An 18,981-nucleotide genomic window follows, 5' to 3' on the forward strand; every position below is an offset into this window, starting at 1 on the left:
AGCTCTGACAGATTACTCAGCATGAACTCCATTTATATTGACCATTATTGTCTGTGGAATAATGACGATTCAATTGAAATGGATTTAATTAAGTTCAGGGCTTATTTGCTACCGTGACAACAAAAGCAAATTTCAACTTCTAGCTGGGCAAACTCCATCTGCTCCACTATAACGTTGTAAACAATATGGAAAACCTTAGATCTCAGGTTTAGATGTTTCAGGTCAAAATTTAGGTGTATAACTGTCAGCTACTTGTTACGCCTGATACAATGAGTTCATGCTTGTTATAAAGCCTGCAGGTTGGTGGGTGGCTTGATTCATCAAGCTGTGTGTGACTCGAGTGTGTGTATAGGGTCAAAACAGAGGGCCAACGGGCTGCATATGGCATCGTAAAGATATTAATCACTACATCCTTTAAGGAATGGCTGACAGGACCCAGACCCACCGCCATCTCCACCATATTGGTCCACTTCATATGCTAATGTGGTGAGAGGGGGATGTAACGCCCAGGTTTATTTGTTTCCCTCAGCCCACTACATGCACAAAAGCCACTTGACATTTCTATTGCCATGTTTTTATCTTAGGTAAAGAGGCCCCCTTCGATCCGCCTACAGCAGCATACAAACTAAGACAACATGCATGCCACACACACACACACACACACACACACACACACACACACACACACACACACACACACACACACACACACACACACACACACACACACACACACACACACACACACACACACACACACACACACACACACACACACACACACACACACACACACACACACACACACACACACACCCTTCCAATGCAATGGTCAATGACTTTTAAATAGCTGCCAATGGAGTGGACATGAATAGCCAATAAGCTAATTCTTCCTATTCATTCCCTTGCTGCACTCAATTGGACTGAAAGGCCCCCATTAAATGCCAGGCAGCCTTCCACATGATTGAGGGCTGTTATTATGCACCTTTAACAATTAATGTCACATTACACGCATTATCCCCATCATTAAGCCTTTAGTGAAGCCAATGAATGCCACTTGTGCTGTATACATGAGCCCTAGAGGGAGAAAAGGAGGGTGGTCACAACCCCAACAAACGGCGATCTGATGAGTTGAATTTGCTTTTATTTATACTGTCTGTTTTGATTAACTCTTATCATTTCTGTAAAACGCCAAACTTGCAAAAGGCTCCAGAGTGAAGGGCTGTTAATCCAATTAATGCTTAGCTTTACATACAGATCAAGATCAAAATTGCTCATCAATACCAGCATCAACAAATATTTAAACCAGCTAAGATGCTAAGTGCAATCATGCTCCAAAACATGCTCCTTACCTTTGCCGATCACAAGGCCACACTTATCAGCAGGTACTGCATACGTCACTTCCCGCAGACCTGCTTGCGCTCCTAGGGTACAGTCAAATCGTCCTCGACGTCCCGTTATGCCACCAAATCCATCTCTCTCCTACAAAAGGGAGGGAGAAGATAAATGGATATGGTAATAGCACATCAGAGATTCATTCTCAACAAACCGAAGTGCAGAAACACCTACTTGAGCTGTCTGAACCAGTTCGTTGATGATGTGAACTGCATGGTGGCAGTGTTCAGTCTGGCCCATCACCTGAGCAACACGTTCTGTGCTGACCCCATCATCTAAACAACAACAAAAATGGATATTTAACTGGTCTTAGGCTTCTTAACTTTTCACCAACAGGTGAGCAAATGGCAAAAAGCCAAGCAGCGTGTTTGAAACTCCCCATGAGTATTGATTAACTAGGTTAACTGCGGAAAATTAAAGCTTAAGTTGGGAAAAATGCCAGAGACATTAAAAAAAAGAATTCAGAAATGTTTATGTTCACATGAATAACTACAACCACTACTCCAAAAAATTAACTACTGCTAAAAAAATTGTTTTTAAAGACTGAGGACTGGGCACTGCGCACCAAATATATGAAAAATAAGCAAACTAAAGACTAAACTGTATCAAACAAAAACAAACAAGTTTGCCACAGTTTTTAACATTATCTTACCTTGTTTGAACTGGATTCTGACACCAGCATCACTTTGTATCTTCTTGATCATCTCTCCATTCCTGCCAATGATAATGCCGACTGCAAATCTGGGCACTGCCACCTGGACAACAAGAACAGAAATTCAGCAGGGATTTAATTTTCATATATCAATGTGGATAAACTTCGCTATGCAGTTTTGAGAGGCAAAAAAACTGGATCTTACATCCAAACTGCTTCCACCCATTTTGGATTCAAAGTCAGCCCTGCCGGTTCTGAAGTCTACCTGGTCTTTGTCCCGAATAAACTTCACCACAAGTTCACGAGCTTGCTACAGAGAAAATTGATGGAAATACTGAGTTTTTTAATAAACATGTTGATGGAAAAAAAAAAAAAAAAAAAAATCTCTAAATAAAACGAAAGCAGAAGACAAATATTATTTTATTTATTATTAGATATATTCCAAGAAAGAAAAAAGAAAAATTGAAAAAAAAAGGGTGAGTGTGGCGTCAAATTGAGCATAAACAGGACAAATGGTGGCACACTGAGCTCTTCTGAGACTTACCTGCACTTTGTGGGGATCCCCAGTGATTCTCAGGGCCTTTTCTGTTCCAGTTGGCATGGGGTCATCCTGAATCATCATCATTTGCACTCCTGTTCTTTCCTGCGGGCATGCAATCACAAACCACCACTGTTACCTATGTCCAAATCGATATTCACTGTGAAGGGTAGGAATTCTGCAATGTCTCTAACAACAGGCTTCGATTTTAATACTAGTCACACAGAGAATATTTGTACACAATGATGGTTCTATTACATGCATGTTCGTTTTAAAAACAGAACGATGTGGAGTGTGCCACTGAGATTTGATGGATACAATTTATATCAGCAAATTCAACATGGTGTTATACTCTTCATCTGTTCTTAAAATAACTAGAGTAACAGAGATGTTTTCACAGTGAAATATCCTCCACCTTAGACCAAAACAAATTATTACCTCCACATTTTCCTGAATGTTTCAAAATAATGTTTTTAACTGTAGGGTAACTTGCTTTTGGCTACATTTCCCAAAGTTACTTTCAGACCTTTATTAATCTTAAATAGGTGTCAATTCAGGCCAATAATCCTTCATTCATTATACTTTAGCACCAAGCTTCCCTGTATCATTGTGCTGCTAAAAATATGATTTATATTATACAACAAATACATAGTCACCGACATGGCAAACAACACAGATTCTGTTTTATGTAATTTGTTTTTTTGAGCGAGTAGACGAACTTCTCCATAACCTGCATGGTTCATCTTACACAGCCTGTTTGAGACAGAGTATCTAGACTCGAGTTGTCCCTCCTTCCTGACTTTTGATGCTGCTAAGTCACTATCAGTTATGGGGTTTTATTGAATATTAGGTAACTTTGTCCTAGTGTTATCATTAATGAAATACATCAGTTTCCTATGATCTTCATATCAGTACATAGTACAAAGCAGCAGTGCGCCTCATGGCTTGTTATTCTCATACATTAATGTTCATCAGAATACAGCAAATTCTGCCTCTCATAAACTGCACACCAAGGGTCCCAGATTAAGTGGCCTGACGGGTTTTTCACGTTTTATTTCCAAGCCTGAATTATTGTCCTATTCTGGCCGTGCTTCCTTTTCAGACTGAGTCTGTTATCTGTTGAAGGACAGACATTGACGAATCATTAGTACTTCAAAACAGAGCAGGAAGATACCTTCTAGGAAAACAACGTATCCTCAATTTAGAAGGGAGAGAGAAATCAGGCACTGCAGTATATGTTGTTACACTGTCAACAACATTCAAGCTTTTTTTTTTTTTTAATAATTTTGTGACCTTTGAAGAAAGTTTTTTTTTTTAAATGAAGAAAAATGCCCATTGAGGAAAAACTGAGAAAATACTGTGGAAGGCAGTCACTCAATACTTCTAGTCTAGCTATAGTTATACCATAACAAGGCCATTCAGATGAACTTCATTGTCTCAATATACATGCATGTAAAGGACTTAATTTACCAACACACATATAGAAATCATGTGAACACAACTCATTTGAATCGACTGGACGAGAAATATTTAGCTGCGAGTACATTTGTTGAAGTTGGAGACGACAAGAAAAAAACCATAGCTAGCCCAAGAGGTCGGTTCAAGCCATGTAGGTGTATTACACCAATGTAGAGGTCCAGTGGCAGAGTTCTTTTTATTTCAATCGCTACGACCGCAGTGTATGTTAAAAAAAACAAAAACGCAGGTAGCATTCCTTGTTTATGTGTTTCTTTTGGTGCATTCTCCTTCGTTGCCACCTTTTAAGCTGCTGGCTGTTTGCAGACAGCAAAAAAACATGCATTACCACCACCTCGTGGTCAGCTGTGTTATTTGTTCAGTCAACGGTTCTTTTGTGGCGCAACAGTGGAATGGATACAGCACTGGATGAGGCATTAGGTCAAATGACCCATTGGTTTTGAAGCCTGTTTTTCTTCATAAAAAGGTGCTGCCATGTTGCTCAGTAAGCTCACAGGAACACACCTGTGTCAATGAAAGTTAGCTTTGCTCCCAGCTCCTTTACCCAAACTCCGCCGAAATGCCTGCATAGCTGACATCAGATGATTACCTTTAACATGCTGACTCAATGGCAAAATCAAAAATGTCCGCCACGTTCAGCCAACGCTGGGTGGTTGCTTTGCAAAAGCAAGGTAGCATGACAATTACTGATGAAGTGGTAATGGCCGACTGTCAATCATATCAGAAACACAGGAAATGTGTTGCTTGATATAAACTCTCCTGGCATGTTACAAAAACATTCACCCCCCTCAGAGTTGTCATAGGTCTGAAATCAAGTTGGACATTTTATCATGTGGAACTAAGATGGTTGGTGCTTGATGTAGACAAACGACCACTTACACTCACACATGTGGGCAATTTAGAATCATCAACTGACCCAACATACATGATTCTGGACTGTGGGAAGAAGCCAGAGAAAATCCCATCAAGCACGAGGAGAACATGCAAACTCTACAGAGAAAGACTCATGCCAGGTCCAGGATTTGAGCCATGAACCTTTTTGCCACCACTAAGCCAAGAAAAAGTTATTTACTTTTTTTTTTGTTCTTCCCAAGTTCTATGCTTAATCATTTTTTTGTATTTGCATGTTGTTGTTTTTTTGTTTGTTCTTTTTAAATGGCCAGGATCTATCCTGTGTTGTAGGTGAGTAAAAAACATATGGACATCCTCTTGGTTTACTGAAGTCTGCAACACTTAAAGCAGCACAATGCAACTTTCAGCTTTTGTTGAGTTTGGCGGCTCCTTTGGACAAAAGCGGTAGTGCTTTACCAGAAAGAACACTACGTTTCCCATGAGCACCAGCACGTACTGCCGGAAAGATCCTGTCCCCGTCGCGTGCATTTGTTTTGATAGTGAATGAAGACGGGACAGACTCAAAACTACTTTTCTGTTTCACCAAGTGAACAGACGGAACGCAAAAAAGATGTTAAACTGCTGGAAAAGAACTGGAATTTACCGGGATACCTTAAACAAGGAAGCCAAGGACCAGTACATGGAGAAAATAATGATTATTAACGGTTTGGGGCCATATGAAATCCCTATCAAAGAGTGGAGCTCCACTCTTTAGTAGGGACTTACTGCTGCAGTTCGGCACAACCCACGTCTTCGGCTACCTTGTTTAGGAGTGTTCGGCAGCTGCTTTGGTAAATGTTTGACTCGCCATGTGTTTCAATAAATTTGTATAATAGTACAACATACAGTACATGTTTTGTATTACTCTTACTTTTTTCTTTTTTGACCGCTATATTATTCTGAAGAGGCTCAGAGGCGTGAGCAATATTTTTGTTTTCCTCGTGAGATTATTTTTTTCCTCTGCAGCTACAAATAGAGTTAATATTTTTTCCTCAACAAACTAGTTTTATCTGAAGATTGGGGTTAATCGCAGCGCAGAGAGCTGGCCAGCAACTGCGTTTAGCTCGAGAAGTGGGGAATAAAACCCGTGTGAATGATCCGACCCGGGTCTGTGTGAGTGTTTGTTTGTGGTTTACTGTGGAAGGTTATGTTTGGTCTTACAGCCGCGATCCAAGCGAGCCGACGACTCTTTTACTCTGTTATCTCAGATGCTTGGTCTCTGTGGTTCTGCCTCCGAGCAAGAAAGCGGTGAAAAGTTAAACCATTAGCGATCTTTTCCCCACGTCTGCTATGTGTGGAGCTGCTGTGGCTACAACACAGCAACGGGTTACCATGCTTACAGAATAACGGAAAGTAACGATTAGAAGTACCGGTAGGCTAGGATAAAACGAAGAGGGAGCACGTCTGTACACGCTCTGGTTTTGTTCTACTGCACCTTTTTCCTGTGACGTTTTTTAGAGGGACTTCATAAATTAGTAGTCCAACATACTTACTGACAAAATAAAAAAATACTTTATAACCTGTGAATAACTGAATGCCCATTCCTTATATTTTGCAGTTAAGCCCTGCACAATTTTACAGTTCTCAGGAAAAATACGAGAACCCAAGACGAATCCCCTGTATGTGAAAACATTCCAATTTTGATTCTTATTGAACATAGAACTCTACATTTACATTTGTATCATAACAATTCTGTCTCTTGTTTTATCCCCATAAATCCCCATCGGTCGGACACCCCCCCTCGTCTTTCATCTCACGCCAGCGAGTGAACGCCGGGCCAATGTTTATTCTTGTCCGGGCATTTTTTTTTTTGTCCGGGCATTTAGCTTGTTACTCTCCCACTTTCTTTTTTCGCCTCCTCCGATAAAACTTTTATTTTCTTCGTTTTTTTCGCTGCTTCGGCCATGATACCAGCTTCTGCTGAGCTTTGCGCTCCACGCCCAGCTTTCGTCTCGACTACGAATCGGGAAGGAGGGGGAAGGAGGGGCATAACGTATGCCGTAAAGCAGTCAAAGCCGTAAGAAATTGTAGTTTTTTAGTGTGGAAGGGTTCCTACCATGCACCTCAAAGTTACATAGTGCCAGTGAAGGCGATACAGACCCCTCAGACCATGACAGAGGTGTCATTAAACCTGTTGGAAGTTGATGTACCATCACAATGACTCCTATAAATATTATATTAAGGTGGAAAAGTTACATAGTGCTGCTTTAAGCATAGATTCAAGTATCTTACACTGCAAAAATGTTTTCACATGAATATTTTTTGTGTAATGCAAGTGTTGTGTTTTGAGCAGACCTGCAGTAGTTTAATGGTCTCTCCTCCCTTGCCAATGACGAGGCCGACTTTGTTGGCTGGGATCAGGATCTGCTGGATGTAGCTATTCCCGTCCATGTCACGGTGGAAACCTGGACAATAACGACACTGCTCCACGATCTCATTAAGGAGCGCCTTTGCCAGCCTGTGGAGCAAAGACCAACTCAGTAAGCATTTACCCATGGTAAGTCGAATTATATATATCATATAGCAGTACAAAACACATTTGTTTTCATGATCAGTGCAGATTCAGTAAATCTATCAGTTTTGAAACTTACTCAATGCTTTCTGGGCTCCCGGTCAGCCTGCAGGGTCTGTCCAACATGCCTCCACTGTCTGTAACCAAATAGGAGGTTTAAAAACAACAACAAAACCAGCTAATTCTTTTATAGGCTACTATAGGCAAAAACATGTTATTTTGAAATATATAAAAAATACTTTATGACACCATTTCACTTTTATTTGCTTATTTGTTTAAATGCATGCTGGGTATTTTAAGTTGAGCAGCTGTTTTTATTTAATTCAAATTTATGTTTAAATTTGCACTATTTTTACCAGTCAATTATTACTTTATTGTTCAAGCTACCTCAAAGAGAACTGCACTGTTTAAGTGCAAAATAATGAAATAAAATAAAAATAGGGGACAACCTGGATCTGTTTATTTTGCATTTGTTCATTTTTTTATGTGTTACGAAAGTATCGGATCGGGACTCGGTATCGGCAGATACTCAAAATCAAATGACTTGGAATCGTAGGGCCGGGTATTGATTCAAATGTCAAGAATCGATTTGATTCCGACTCTTAAGATTCAAAATTGATTATCAGGATTTGATTCAATCAGATATTGATTTGGGTTAGTTTTATTAAAAATGTTTTTTGAGCTGTTGCCTGAATTATGACTGTAGTTATGCAACATATTAATAGTAGTATTATATTGAGATTCAACAGCAAGTATTGGCAGTTTATGATGGCTGTAAGGACCAATCATCTCCCATATAATCACTTTCAGAAACATCTTGTGGGGCAGTATTATCAAACAGATCCAGGGCAGCAAACAGAGGCCCTATGAAACCAGTTTTATTTTTTTTATTTCTTCCATTTTCTGTGTTTTTCAGTTTTAAATTTTTGAGAATTTGGTTTTTAGCATTTTATGCAAATTTAACCCCAAGACAGTATATAAGGCAATGAAATATCGACAATTTATGCAATTATAACTGAAAACTTTACCGTTTTCATACTTTTAAACATATTTAAATACAAAAACATGACACTACTAATTCGTGTCCCACGTGTTCCTTTTTTGGGCATAAACAAAAAATTCCATAAGTTATTTGTTTGAAATAAATAAGTAAGAAATAAATAACTCAAATATGCCTTTCAATATCCATTTAAAGTGCAAAAAAAGAAAGAAATTGCAACAGCTCATGCAGTAAACAAATAATTTTAGCTTGTCTAATTTATTGTCCCAGACACACAGCTTGCCATGAAGCACCTGGCATTTTTCAGGTATGTCATGACAAAGCGTGTGTCCGATGACAGAAGAAACAAAACAAGCTATAATAAATGTAGATAATATGAACTTCATTGAACTAATATAACATTTTGAAATTTAAGCTGAAATATCCAAAGCACTGAACACTGGTCGTGTACGGGTGGGCATGTGGATGACTGTGTCCGTGTGTTACGTGTCTGGTGATTCAATGATCTGCAAGTTTTCCCAGCACACTATTGACTGGAAAAACAAACGTTACAACACAAAGAGGCTGATGGTCATGTACTTTATCGGCGACATCTGTAATAGGTGGAATCGTAATTTTTGTATTAAGCCCCTTTCACATAGAGGGTGCAAAGCGCAGACCGCTGCCGGCAATCCCATTCATTGTGTATGTGCTACCGTGGCGCAAGAGCGGACCACTCTGCCGCCGAGCTCGGCGGCGTGCAAGATGGCACCTGCCGCGGCGTTCGCGCCACGCCTGCCTGCGCCCGAATTGAACATTTTTTAATTTCACCGTGCGTGTCAAACTTGCGGGTTGTAGATCAGAGACTATCAAGATGGAGGAAAAAATTATTTTGACTGTGAGTATGTGTGAGGAGCTGTGGGATACAAGACTGCAGGCCTATCATGACCTCAATAACAAGGATCAAAAGTGGAGAGAAATCTCCCAAGTTTTGGGCATACCAGGTGTGTATAAAAGTGGTAGAAATGTCTTTCTTTGAAGCAGGGACAGATACATTTTGCAAATCGAGCTGTAGGCTACTGTACGTCCAAACGAGTGGGAAAAGGGTGCCAGACCAGAAAAACTTTTTTCGTTCGCCTAGCAACTTGCAACAAATATGTGCGCGATGCGCCTTGCTCTGTGCCGGCTCTGCGCCCTACCCGGCGGTGGGTGCGACGCAAACCGCGCTCTATGTGAAAGCAGCTTTACAGTACGGAGCGCTCTCCTCGGGTGGTGTGCGAGCAAGGTCCGTTTCTCAACACAGCTGGTTGTCTGTGCGAGCGGACGCGGACGCAGGTTCAAACAGCAAGTATTTTCCAGCATTGACAGTCCTGGGGAAGCTGCTCTGCCCTGTACCTGGAAGTAAACTGGTGGCTTCTGCGCTGATTTCTCAGGCGGCCGCTTCGACATGTTTGTTTTGTTCACGAGGGTAGCGGGGGCGAGCAGTGTCCCCGGCTTTTAGTGACCCCTTTTGCTGAATTTCAGCTCATTAAGTTCATTAAGTCCAAGGGGAAAAAAAACTAACTTTTACGCACATTTTTAAGCCTTTCAGGAGTTTTAAAAACCAGTGCTTTGTTAACGCTAACGCTACTCTTCGACGCCATGTTTATTGTGTGTGCATGTGTGAATTAAAGGACGTGACTACTGGGATTAAAGTTCCCCGGGCGAAAATGTAATGAACAAAAAAAAAAAATCTTTAGACATACGAATTGTATTTTAGGAATTCATATGAGAATCAATTTAGAATTGGAAAATCCATTTTTTTCAATACAGGCCGGAATCAGCAGATACTCAAAATCAAATGACTCGGATCGGGACCAAAAACCAGTGGAAACCTGCAGTGCACGAAACTGCTGCTTCTAATCTACTTATTCATGCAATATATATTCACTCAGTACAGTAGCCTACACTACAAAGCTGTGTCTCAGCTACTGCAGGCATGTTTTTTTGCATTCGAATATTCATTTTCACCATCAAAATTCTTTTTTAATATATACATTTGAATTTAGAACATTCATTGACAGTTGTAGTACACAGTTTAAAATACAGCATGTGCAACCATACAGCCATGTATGCTGACGATTTTGATCCAATATTTACAAGGGCTTCAAATAATGTGTGTGATAATTTTAGATTAGACCATTTCAATAAACATTACACAAGATAAATGAACACTTGGGAATAAGAGCATGTACCATCTTGAAAGGCCTCATAAGTAACGTTGACTTTTGTTTGCAAAATCATTTTGAAGCATACTTTTGGACTTATAAAAAAAGAAAGAAAAAGAAAATCAATTACATATCAGAGTGAGTTTGTATGCAACATTATAAATGGTGGAAACTGAAATAGGTAAATGTTAACCTGAACCAAAAAAACATTAGCTTATTGTTCAAGAGTCCTTCAAATTTATAACGATTGGCTTGAACTTACCTGAAGCAATCTGGATCTTACAACCTGATTCTAGTTGGATTCTTGAAATTTGCTCTCCTCCCTTTCCAATGACTGAAGAAGAGGAGACACATTTTAGGTTTTTTAGAATTGAACCAAAAGGCCTCAATCAATAACCCAAACACTGAGTAAGATCTCAATACAGAAGCCTGCATGTTAATGCTGAATATATTGATCAAAAGGACTACTTACTGAATCCCACCATTTTATCAGGCACTTGGAATTCTTCTGTTGAAAAAGCCCTAAGAGAGAGATAAATACAGAGCAGAGATGATTAAACAATTAAAATTAGACAATTTTATATTCATTGATCAAAGTTTTGAATCATTCCCCAAGTAATGCATTACATGTTAGAAAGCTGTGAAAAACAATCCCACAACATTTGGGCTTTAGACTATTAAAAGTTTTGAAAGTTTGAGTTGTGGTTTCTAGGGATACACAATATTTATCCGACAGATACATTTTTGGTCAACATGAGTTGAAAATTACGACTTTTTTTTTAAAGGCTCCAAGTAAATACAATTTGAAAAATAATTCCAATAAAGTAATATTATTGGTGAAAGGTACAGCTTCTTAAAAACATCAAGCCATGTGCTTAGCCTTACTACCAGGACCCAAGCATAGCCCTGTGTCTGCCAAACTGAAAATGTAAGCACCAACTATAAAATTTCACCGACATGCCTACTATGCTCTATGCAGTTAAAGCAGTCTTAAGTCTCTTAATACTCTTTTTTGAAGATGAACATTTTTATTTTTGTAGATAAATTTGACAAATTAATGCATTTCATTTATTACAAATTTGGAAAAAAAAGTACTTAAAAATGACACACATAACATCCTAACAACCTAAAAGGTTAAATAGTTGTTTCTTTGTTATGCATTAAATTTTGGGGCGGCAGTAGTTCAGGTGGTAGAGCGGGTCGTCCAATGATCGGAAAGTCGGCGGATCGAATCCCGCTCTGTCCCAGTTTGCTGTCGTAGTGTCCTTGGGCAAGACACCTTACCCAGCTTGCCTCGTGTGAATGTGTTGGTGGTGGTCGGAGGGGCCGTTAGGCGCGATATGGCAGCCACGCTTCTGTCAGTCTGCCCCAGGGCAGCTGTGGCTACAAAACGTAGCTTACTACCACTAGTGAGGATGTGTATGAATGAATAATGATCTCTGTAAAGCGCTCTGGGTGCCTTGAAGGGCGCTATATAAATCAAAGTCATTATTATTATTAATCATTTTGATTATGTTTTTTATTTTTTGTAGAAAAACCATTTATTTCTGTAATTTGACATATCAATTCATATATGGAAAATGCCAGCCAGCCCAGAAATTAAAATCACACAACAGTCCTGGCTCTTCAAATGTGTCAGTTAGTCCAGAGCTACTAATATTAGTTTTTCATCCCGGCCTCTTTGATTTGAGTGTTATTGGCATGAACTTTGTAAGCCACTGGTGTTGATTGTATGGACCCAGGGGAACAATACATTGACCTGGAACATTCACTTGTGAATGGGTTCACTAAAAAAAAAAATACACAAAATATAATACAAACAGAAAAGAGAGAAAACTGAGTATTTTTTGCTCACCTTTGGTGAACCATAGTACCGTGATGATTCCCTACTGAAAACAAAGAAGAAAGAAAAGAGGAGAAAGCAAACCAATTGAAAAGTGAAAATGATCTTTAGATCATTTTACAGATAGATAATATTTTAAATATTCACTAAAGCAATAACCCAGTGAAGCAGCAAAATGAAAGAGTGAGTCAGTGCTGGAAGGAATCGGAGCAGATGGACATGAAGCTGCCAATCGTTCATGTCGGTTTCTGACCCACAGCAGGGAGCTTTCACCTGCATGGAAATCAGGCCTGCGAGTGCATGAATGAGCGTTTCCAATCAGAGCCGCACAGACAGAGAGGCGGCTGGGTCGGTGACTCCTGGTCCTGAATTGAATTTTGACAGGCTGCAACATGCATGGGTCCTGCAAGGTCACTGGAGGATTTGCTGCCATGGATGTGAACACCCGAGTTGATGTCTCACAGGTTCAATCAATTTTATGGTTGTTTGCACTGATTTCACTTCTTCTGGAAAAGCGATGGGGTTAAAGCTTGAGAATGGAACCGCTATGAATACAAAAAAGGGAGGCGTTCTGAATTCATACAAGGAGAAGACTGCTTGACAAAGTATTTTTGCACTTAAATGCTGCAATGCCACAAAGACACAATTTGTAATTTTCCTAAAAGTGTGGAACAACCTTGACTCACAACCGAGGACAAACTGTTGCAAACAATGTGACTGCATCAAAGAAACCTAAACTGGAATTGCATACAATTTTCTTATTGGTGCATTCAAGGCTCTGCCATCTCAAATACAACTGTGACAAGATAAGAGGAGGACAGGGTAAATGACTAGTGTTTCAACTCTGGACATGAAATGGATCAAATCTTTGTTGTGAGTGCAAGGAACAGCAAGATGAGACATTTCTTCCACAACACTGCAGTCGAATGCTTAATACGCTGCACAGACAACATGGCTTTCACGTCACACTTTACAGTCTAGCCCAAGCTTGCACAAGACCCCCCCACCCAACCCTAGAAATTGTAAAATGCCAACTTCTACACGCCTCTGCCCCTGGCAACAGCCTATAGCAGCAGACAGCAGCATGCCTTGAGAGACACCATACTGTTTTCAGAGAGTGATGGAGTGTGAGCTGCTAGTATCTTAAATGTTTATGGTTTCTTAAAACTGGACAAAGTTGCACAAATAAATTAAGGTCCAGATGCAGATTTTGGGCTTTTCTCCCCAACTCCTTTAGGGACATCTATGTTTATTTTTAAACAGAGTGAAGATATTTATGAAGATACTGTATACAAGAATCGTTTACATCAGGTGTTTGCCATACACTTACAGAAAACACACACACATGAAAAAACCTCAATAAAAAAAAAAAGAAAAAGATTAAGGCATATTGAAGGCTCACCTCCATCGTCTAGAGAGCGTGTTGGGGTTCCAAAGCCATAGAGGGAGGGATCTAAGACTGGAGACGAACTGCTCATGTCGGGCACCTGGTCTCCTCCCATTTTGGCTGCCATCTGGAGAGACAAGACAGTAAGACAGACGGAAGAAAGGTACAAAGTGAAGGGCAGCTGGTTGCACAGTGGTTAAAGCAAGCGGCCCATGTACTGAGGCTACAGTCCTCCTGCAGTGGTCGCAGGTTCGAGTCCCGGCCTGCAGCGCTTGGCTGCATGTCGTCCCCATTTGCTCTCTCTACTACTACTGTCATTTAGCAGACGCTTTTATCCAAATCGACTTGCATCTGAGAGAACAAACACCATTTCGCCCGGGGAGCAATTAGGGGTTAAGGGCCTTGCTCAAGGGCCCAAGGTGGTTCATCTTGGTTACCAAACTGGGTCTTGAACTTGGGTCCTCCAGACCCAGTGGATCAGTGATTAAGGTCTGTGAACGTACATTTCTTTATCCAATTTTTCATAATGTTGTGATTTGTGTAAAGCCCTCTCTCCCCTAGCGTAATACTGTTACACAAAAACAGTTAACTTGAAATACTTTTATTTGTTCAACTGTTCGAAATTAGTAAGTGAGGTGTGAAATAAAGTGCAGTGGAGTTTGAGAACCACTGCATTACATTCATAAAAATGAAATAATTAATTACCGTAATAGAGTTTAACTATAGGGTTAGTTTAAAAAACGTTTTAAAATCTTTTTAAAAAGAAATATACAGTCTTTGAACTGCAGTACCAAATATATTATTTAATAACTAGGCCTGTGTTGAAAAAATCTAAATCGATTCTCATTAATTCCTAAAAATCGATTTGTATGTCTAAGAATCGATTTTTTTTTCATCCTTACAACTTTTGGTATTTTTTTTGTTTATGCCAAAAAAAAAATCTGTTTGGTAATTCTGCCACACGATGTTTCTGAAAGCAGTTATATCAGCATTCTAGGAGGTGATTGATCCTTACAGCATCATTAGTAGAGATGCACCGATCGATCGGCCCCTGATCGGGATCGGGCCGATAATGGCCCTATCGGCTTTGGGATCGGGAAATAATAGTTCAGAGCGGCCGATCTGATGACGTTTACAACAACAAACCCCCGCCCGCGCGGGCGGCCCCGCACCTCAGACCGAGCGGTCCTGAGGGAGCGTGACCGGCCTCGCCGGTGCGGGAGTTTTACAATATCTGAAAAGGACAACAAATTTGCAGTTTGCAAAGTGTGTCCAAAGGACATACCATGAGGAGGAATGTTACAAAAGAATTTCAACACAACGAAGCTGATAAGACATTTGAAAGTTCTTCACACGGAGTATATTGAGTTTTCAAAGTTGGCTGCAGCAGAAAAAAGGGAGAGAAAAAAAAGGAGCGCGCAATAACGCGCTCAGCTGCAACACCTGTAACAGAGACTTATAAACAACAGGAAGAAAAATAAAGAACTACATTGTAAGGTAATGAATTCATATGCTTTGCTCATCAACTGCTTTCAGTTGTAGAAGAGATCGGGTTTAAACACGTTTGCAGCTTGGATCCGCGGTGCGCGCTGCTGCGGTGCGCGCTGCTGCATCGTAAATATTTCACTGATGAAATCCCGTCTGAGTTTTACCAGACTATATACAGTCCAAAGCCTCATGCAGGACGACAGTCGTGTCGGTCGCTTCACGAGCTCTAGTGTGAAGAGTAGTGTTGTCCCGATCGATCGGGTGGCCGATCGATCGGGCCCGATCACGTCATTTTCAAAAGATCGGGATCGGCCAAAAAAGTATCGGGACATACTGTTATGGCTCGGCCGGCTGGTTTCCGACTCCGCGACCCGGTAGCGCTGGGAGCGCGGAGTCGGCGCAGCGGCCAGAAGAGCCGGGCGGCTCTGCTCTGAGCCCCAGCTGCAGCTCAGAGCGGCTCCAGCAGCTCCAGGCCAGTTCGCAGGGGTGATAGCGCTCCGGCGTCACGCCGGATTTCCGGCATACCGAGGTGTTTGCGAGAAAAAAATAAAATAAAATCAGGTTTGCCGTTTATTTTTCTTATGATATGAATTTTTCATATACCGTAATACCGGTGAGTAGCGCACACAACGTTGGGAACGCCGCGCGGCGGAACGTAGCGCCGCTGGACCCTGTTTGTGTGGGGACTGTTTAGCCAGTGAGCAGAGCCGGCAGGGAAAAGTCAACAGTGCCGCGTGTCCGCGTGTAACCTAAATCTACCATGGCCTCAGCGTTAGGGCTCGGCCAAGTTAGGCTTTATAAATATATGGGCATTATAAATTTATTAAATATATGAGCGCGGAGTCGGCGAGGAGCTGCGCGCTGCGAGGAGTACCAGCCGGGCGCTGTGAAGCCTGATTTATGGTTCCGCGTTAAATCGACGCAGAGCTTTCGCCGTAGTACGACCATACGCGTAACCCACGGCGTATGGTCTGCGTTGGTGTAACGCGGAACCATAAATCAGCCTTAAACCACACCTGCAGCCCGTGAGCTCATCAGGAGGTTAGAGAGCGGCTGCGAGTTCATTGCTGGTTCGTTGTGTTAACTCTGAGAGCTTTATTGGTTTGTTTTTTAGCTTGCTGGTGTTTTTTTTCTCTCTGGGATTTTTGAGTTATTTATGAAGAAGTTCTGAGCTCCGTGTGAACAGTAGCCTACTCGAGTTGAGGGGGGATGAGGGGTGATGTGATGGCACACCCCCCCCTGAAATAAAAACGGTCCAAATCACACCCCCCTGAAATAAAAACTGTCCAAATCATCCCCCCTGAAATAAAAACGGTCCAAATCATCCCCCCTGAAATAAAAACGGTCCAAATCATCCCCCCTGAAATAAAAACGGTCCAAATCATCCCCCCCTGTAAAACTGAAGTGAAGTGAAAATCTACTTGAAACAGACTGATTTATTGCTTGTGTAGTTGAAAAATACATGAGAACAGGACCTTGAAAAAAAATAATCACATATTAAATCGCAATCGTAATATTGAGGAAAAAAATCGCAATTAGATTATTTTCAAAAATCGTTCAGCCCTACATTAGAATCATAAGTGCTGCCATCTCATTGTAAACTGCATCATTTTTTGAGGCCATGTAAACCTGTATTTATACTAGTGTGGACATTAATGTTTTTCTACAATATTTCCTCCTCATGACAGTAAAATAGGCCATTCTAAGCCAATTTACTGCTTCACATGCGGTTGTGTTTGTGTGTGTTTGGCAGCGTGGAGGCATATCTACAAAAATATGGAAAATCTACAAAAGTCATCAGAATATTCAATTTAATTAACTATTTATCAAAATGTCCCAGGGAATCACACCCCTGGCCTATGTTGTTCAATTTACTCATTCTGTTTTCTATGGGCTGCATGTGGTGAGCTTGAACAGGACCATGGGTCAATTTACACCAGACTTACACTTTAAGAGGACAAAAAATGACAATTGTGTTGATCGGGGCATATATCTTGGTTTAGGGGCTCGCTTACCTCCCAGGGAAAAAAAGTTCAGGCTCAGGATTTTTTTTTACTATCACCCCTGAGTTCGTCTTATTTGTTTGCTTATTGCTCTGTGCCTATGTTTTAACATATATTAATTATTTAATCATTTTATAATTGCATTTAACAATACAGACAGTTGATGTGTGTTTATTGTAAGATTTTGGGCAGCGCCGGCGGCTGAAGAATCGTTTGTGCTGGTGGGGAAGGAAGCGTGGCTAACAGAGAGCTAACAGCAGCTAGGCTACGCTCAGATAAACGGTCTGAAAGTTTTAAAAACAAAGAAAAGCTGTCGGAGAAAAGTGACTGTAGTGTTATGTAAATGATTATCCGTCACTCGTAAATCATCTTTTGGTCCACTTTATTGACTCGGTAACAACACAGGGATGACGGACTGCTATTTTGCAGGCTGGTGTTACGGTCTAAAGGGTCCGTGTCTGAACAACCACAATTGGTTCCTACGCTCTGCGTGACATCAGCACAACACAGTGACAGAAAACTATAACAGCCACAATGAATATCTGCTGCTATTCATTTCATGCTGTTGAGAATTCTGCACTACGGTTAAGCCAAAATGTATTTTCATTTTCTTATTGATTGTGAGTTTGACTGGATGTCATTCAACTTTTAAACCTCGTAAGTAAACTACCTCCTTTTGAAGTGAAATTGATTTATTTTTGTTATTTTACTATTCTGAACTTTTTGTTTCAGTTTACAATTTCATGTTTCTACATTTTGTGGCACCAGAGCTGATAAGCTTTGTTTTGATCCAATGATGCAGTCAGTGAAAAAACAAAAATATGTCCATGTTGGAGAGAATGGACAATACAGTTTTTTACTTAATTTACTTTACTTTTTTTTACTTTACTTTTTTACTTAATTCTTTGCCAAAATGTATCTGATTGGGAAAAAGTATCGGAAATGTATCGGGAGCCAAAAAAAGTGATCGGATCGGGAAAAATCGGGATCGGCAGATACTCAAACTCAAGTGATCGGATCGGATCGGGAGCTAAAAAATCCTGATCGGGACAACCCTAGTGAAGAGTTTTGCTTCACTCACAAGAGTTTCCTCACACGCGGCGGATGCTACCGCTAAAGCTTTCACAAAGCTTAATAATTCATAATTAATTTTTATTTTAAGATTTAATTCCTCTTTCCACAGGAAAACTAAGGTTTATAGTTTACACATAATCTCCTAATTTTTATACCCAATAATACAATGTCAGTGTCGTGTATATGAGACAACAATATTGGCAAATTTATGGATTTCACGCTGTGACCGGTGGTCGGCAAAATCGGGATCGGCCGATACTGGTTTTCGAGATCGGTGATCGGCCCTCAAAATCCTGATCGGTGCATCTCTAATCATTAGCTGCCAATACTTGCTGTTGAATCTCAATATAATACTGGTATTAATATGTTGCAGAACTACAGTCATATAATTCATGCAACAGCTCAAAAAACTGTTTTAATAACACTAACCCAAATCAATATGGGAATCGAATCGAATCAAATCCTGATAATCGAGTCTGAATCTTAAGAATTGGAACCCTATTAATAACATATGTTTACTCTGTCAGCCAAATCAA

At 40.5% G+C, this 18,981-nt stretch overlaps 1 protein-coding gene across 3 annotated transcripts in view; it reads right to left on the bottom strand.

Moving 5' to 3' along the window:
* The window catches only part of fubp3 (far upstream element (FUSE) binding protein 3), a 47,380-nt gene that overhangs the window by 9,836 nt on the left and 18,563 nt on the right, over positions 1-18,981 (bottom strand). For 2 of the 3 annotated variants that reach the window (XM_061734135.1, XM_061734133.1), the window contains exons 2-12: positions 13,896-14,007; positions 12,506-12,539; positions 11,123-11,172; positions 10,913-10,984; positions 7,544-7,601; positions 7,248-7,410; positions 2,592-2,690; positions 2,253-2,357; positions 2,048-2,150; positions 1,570-1,670; positions 1,353-1,482 (exon numbers count right to left, since the gene is read on the bottom strand). In XM_061734135.1, the coding sequence (XP_061590119.1) occupies positions 1,353-1,482; positions 1,570-1,670; positions 2,048-2,150; positions 2,253-2,357; positions 2,592-2,690; positions 7,248-7,410; positions 7,544-7,601; positions 10,913-10,984; positions 11,123-11,172; positions 12,506-12,539; positions 13,896-14,007 (1,027 nt within the window). The remainder of the gene's footprint in view (positions 1-1,352; positions 1,483-1,569; positions 1,671-2,047; positions 2,151-2,252; positions 2,358-2,591; positions 2,691-7,247; positions 7,411-7,543; positions 7,602-10,912; positions 10,985-11,122; positions 11,173-12,505; positions 12,540-13,895; positions 14,008-18,981) is intronic. The other variant, XM_061734134.1, reaches the window with a different exon arrangement.

Source organism: Cololabis saira, chromosome 11, assembly GCF_033807715.1.
Source record: "Cololabis saira isolate AMF1-May2022 chromosome 11, fColSai1.1, whole genome shotgun sequence".
Classification (NCBI taxonomy): Eukaryota; Metazoa; Chordata; class Actinopteri; order Beloniformes; family Belonidae; genus Cololabis; species Cololabis saira.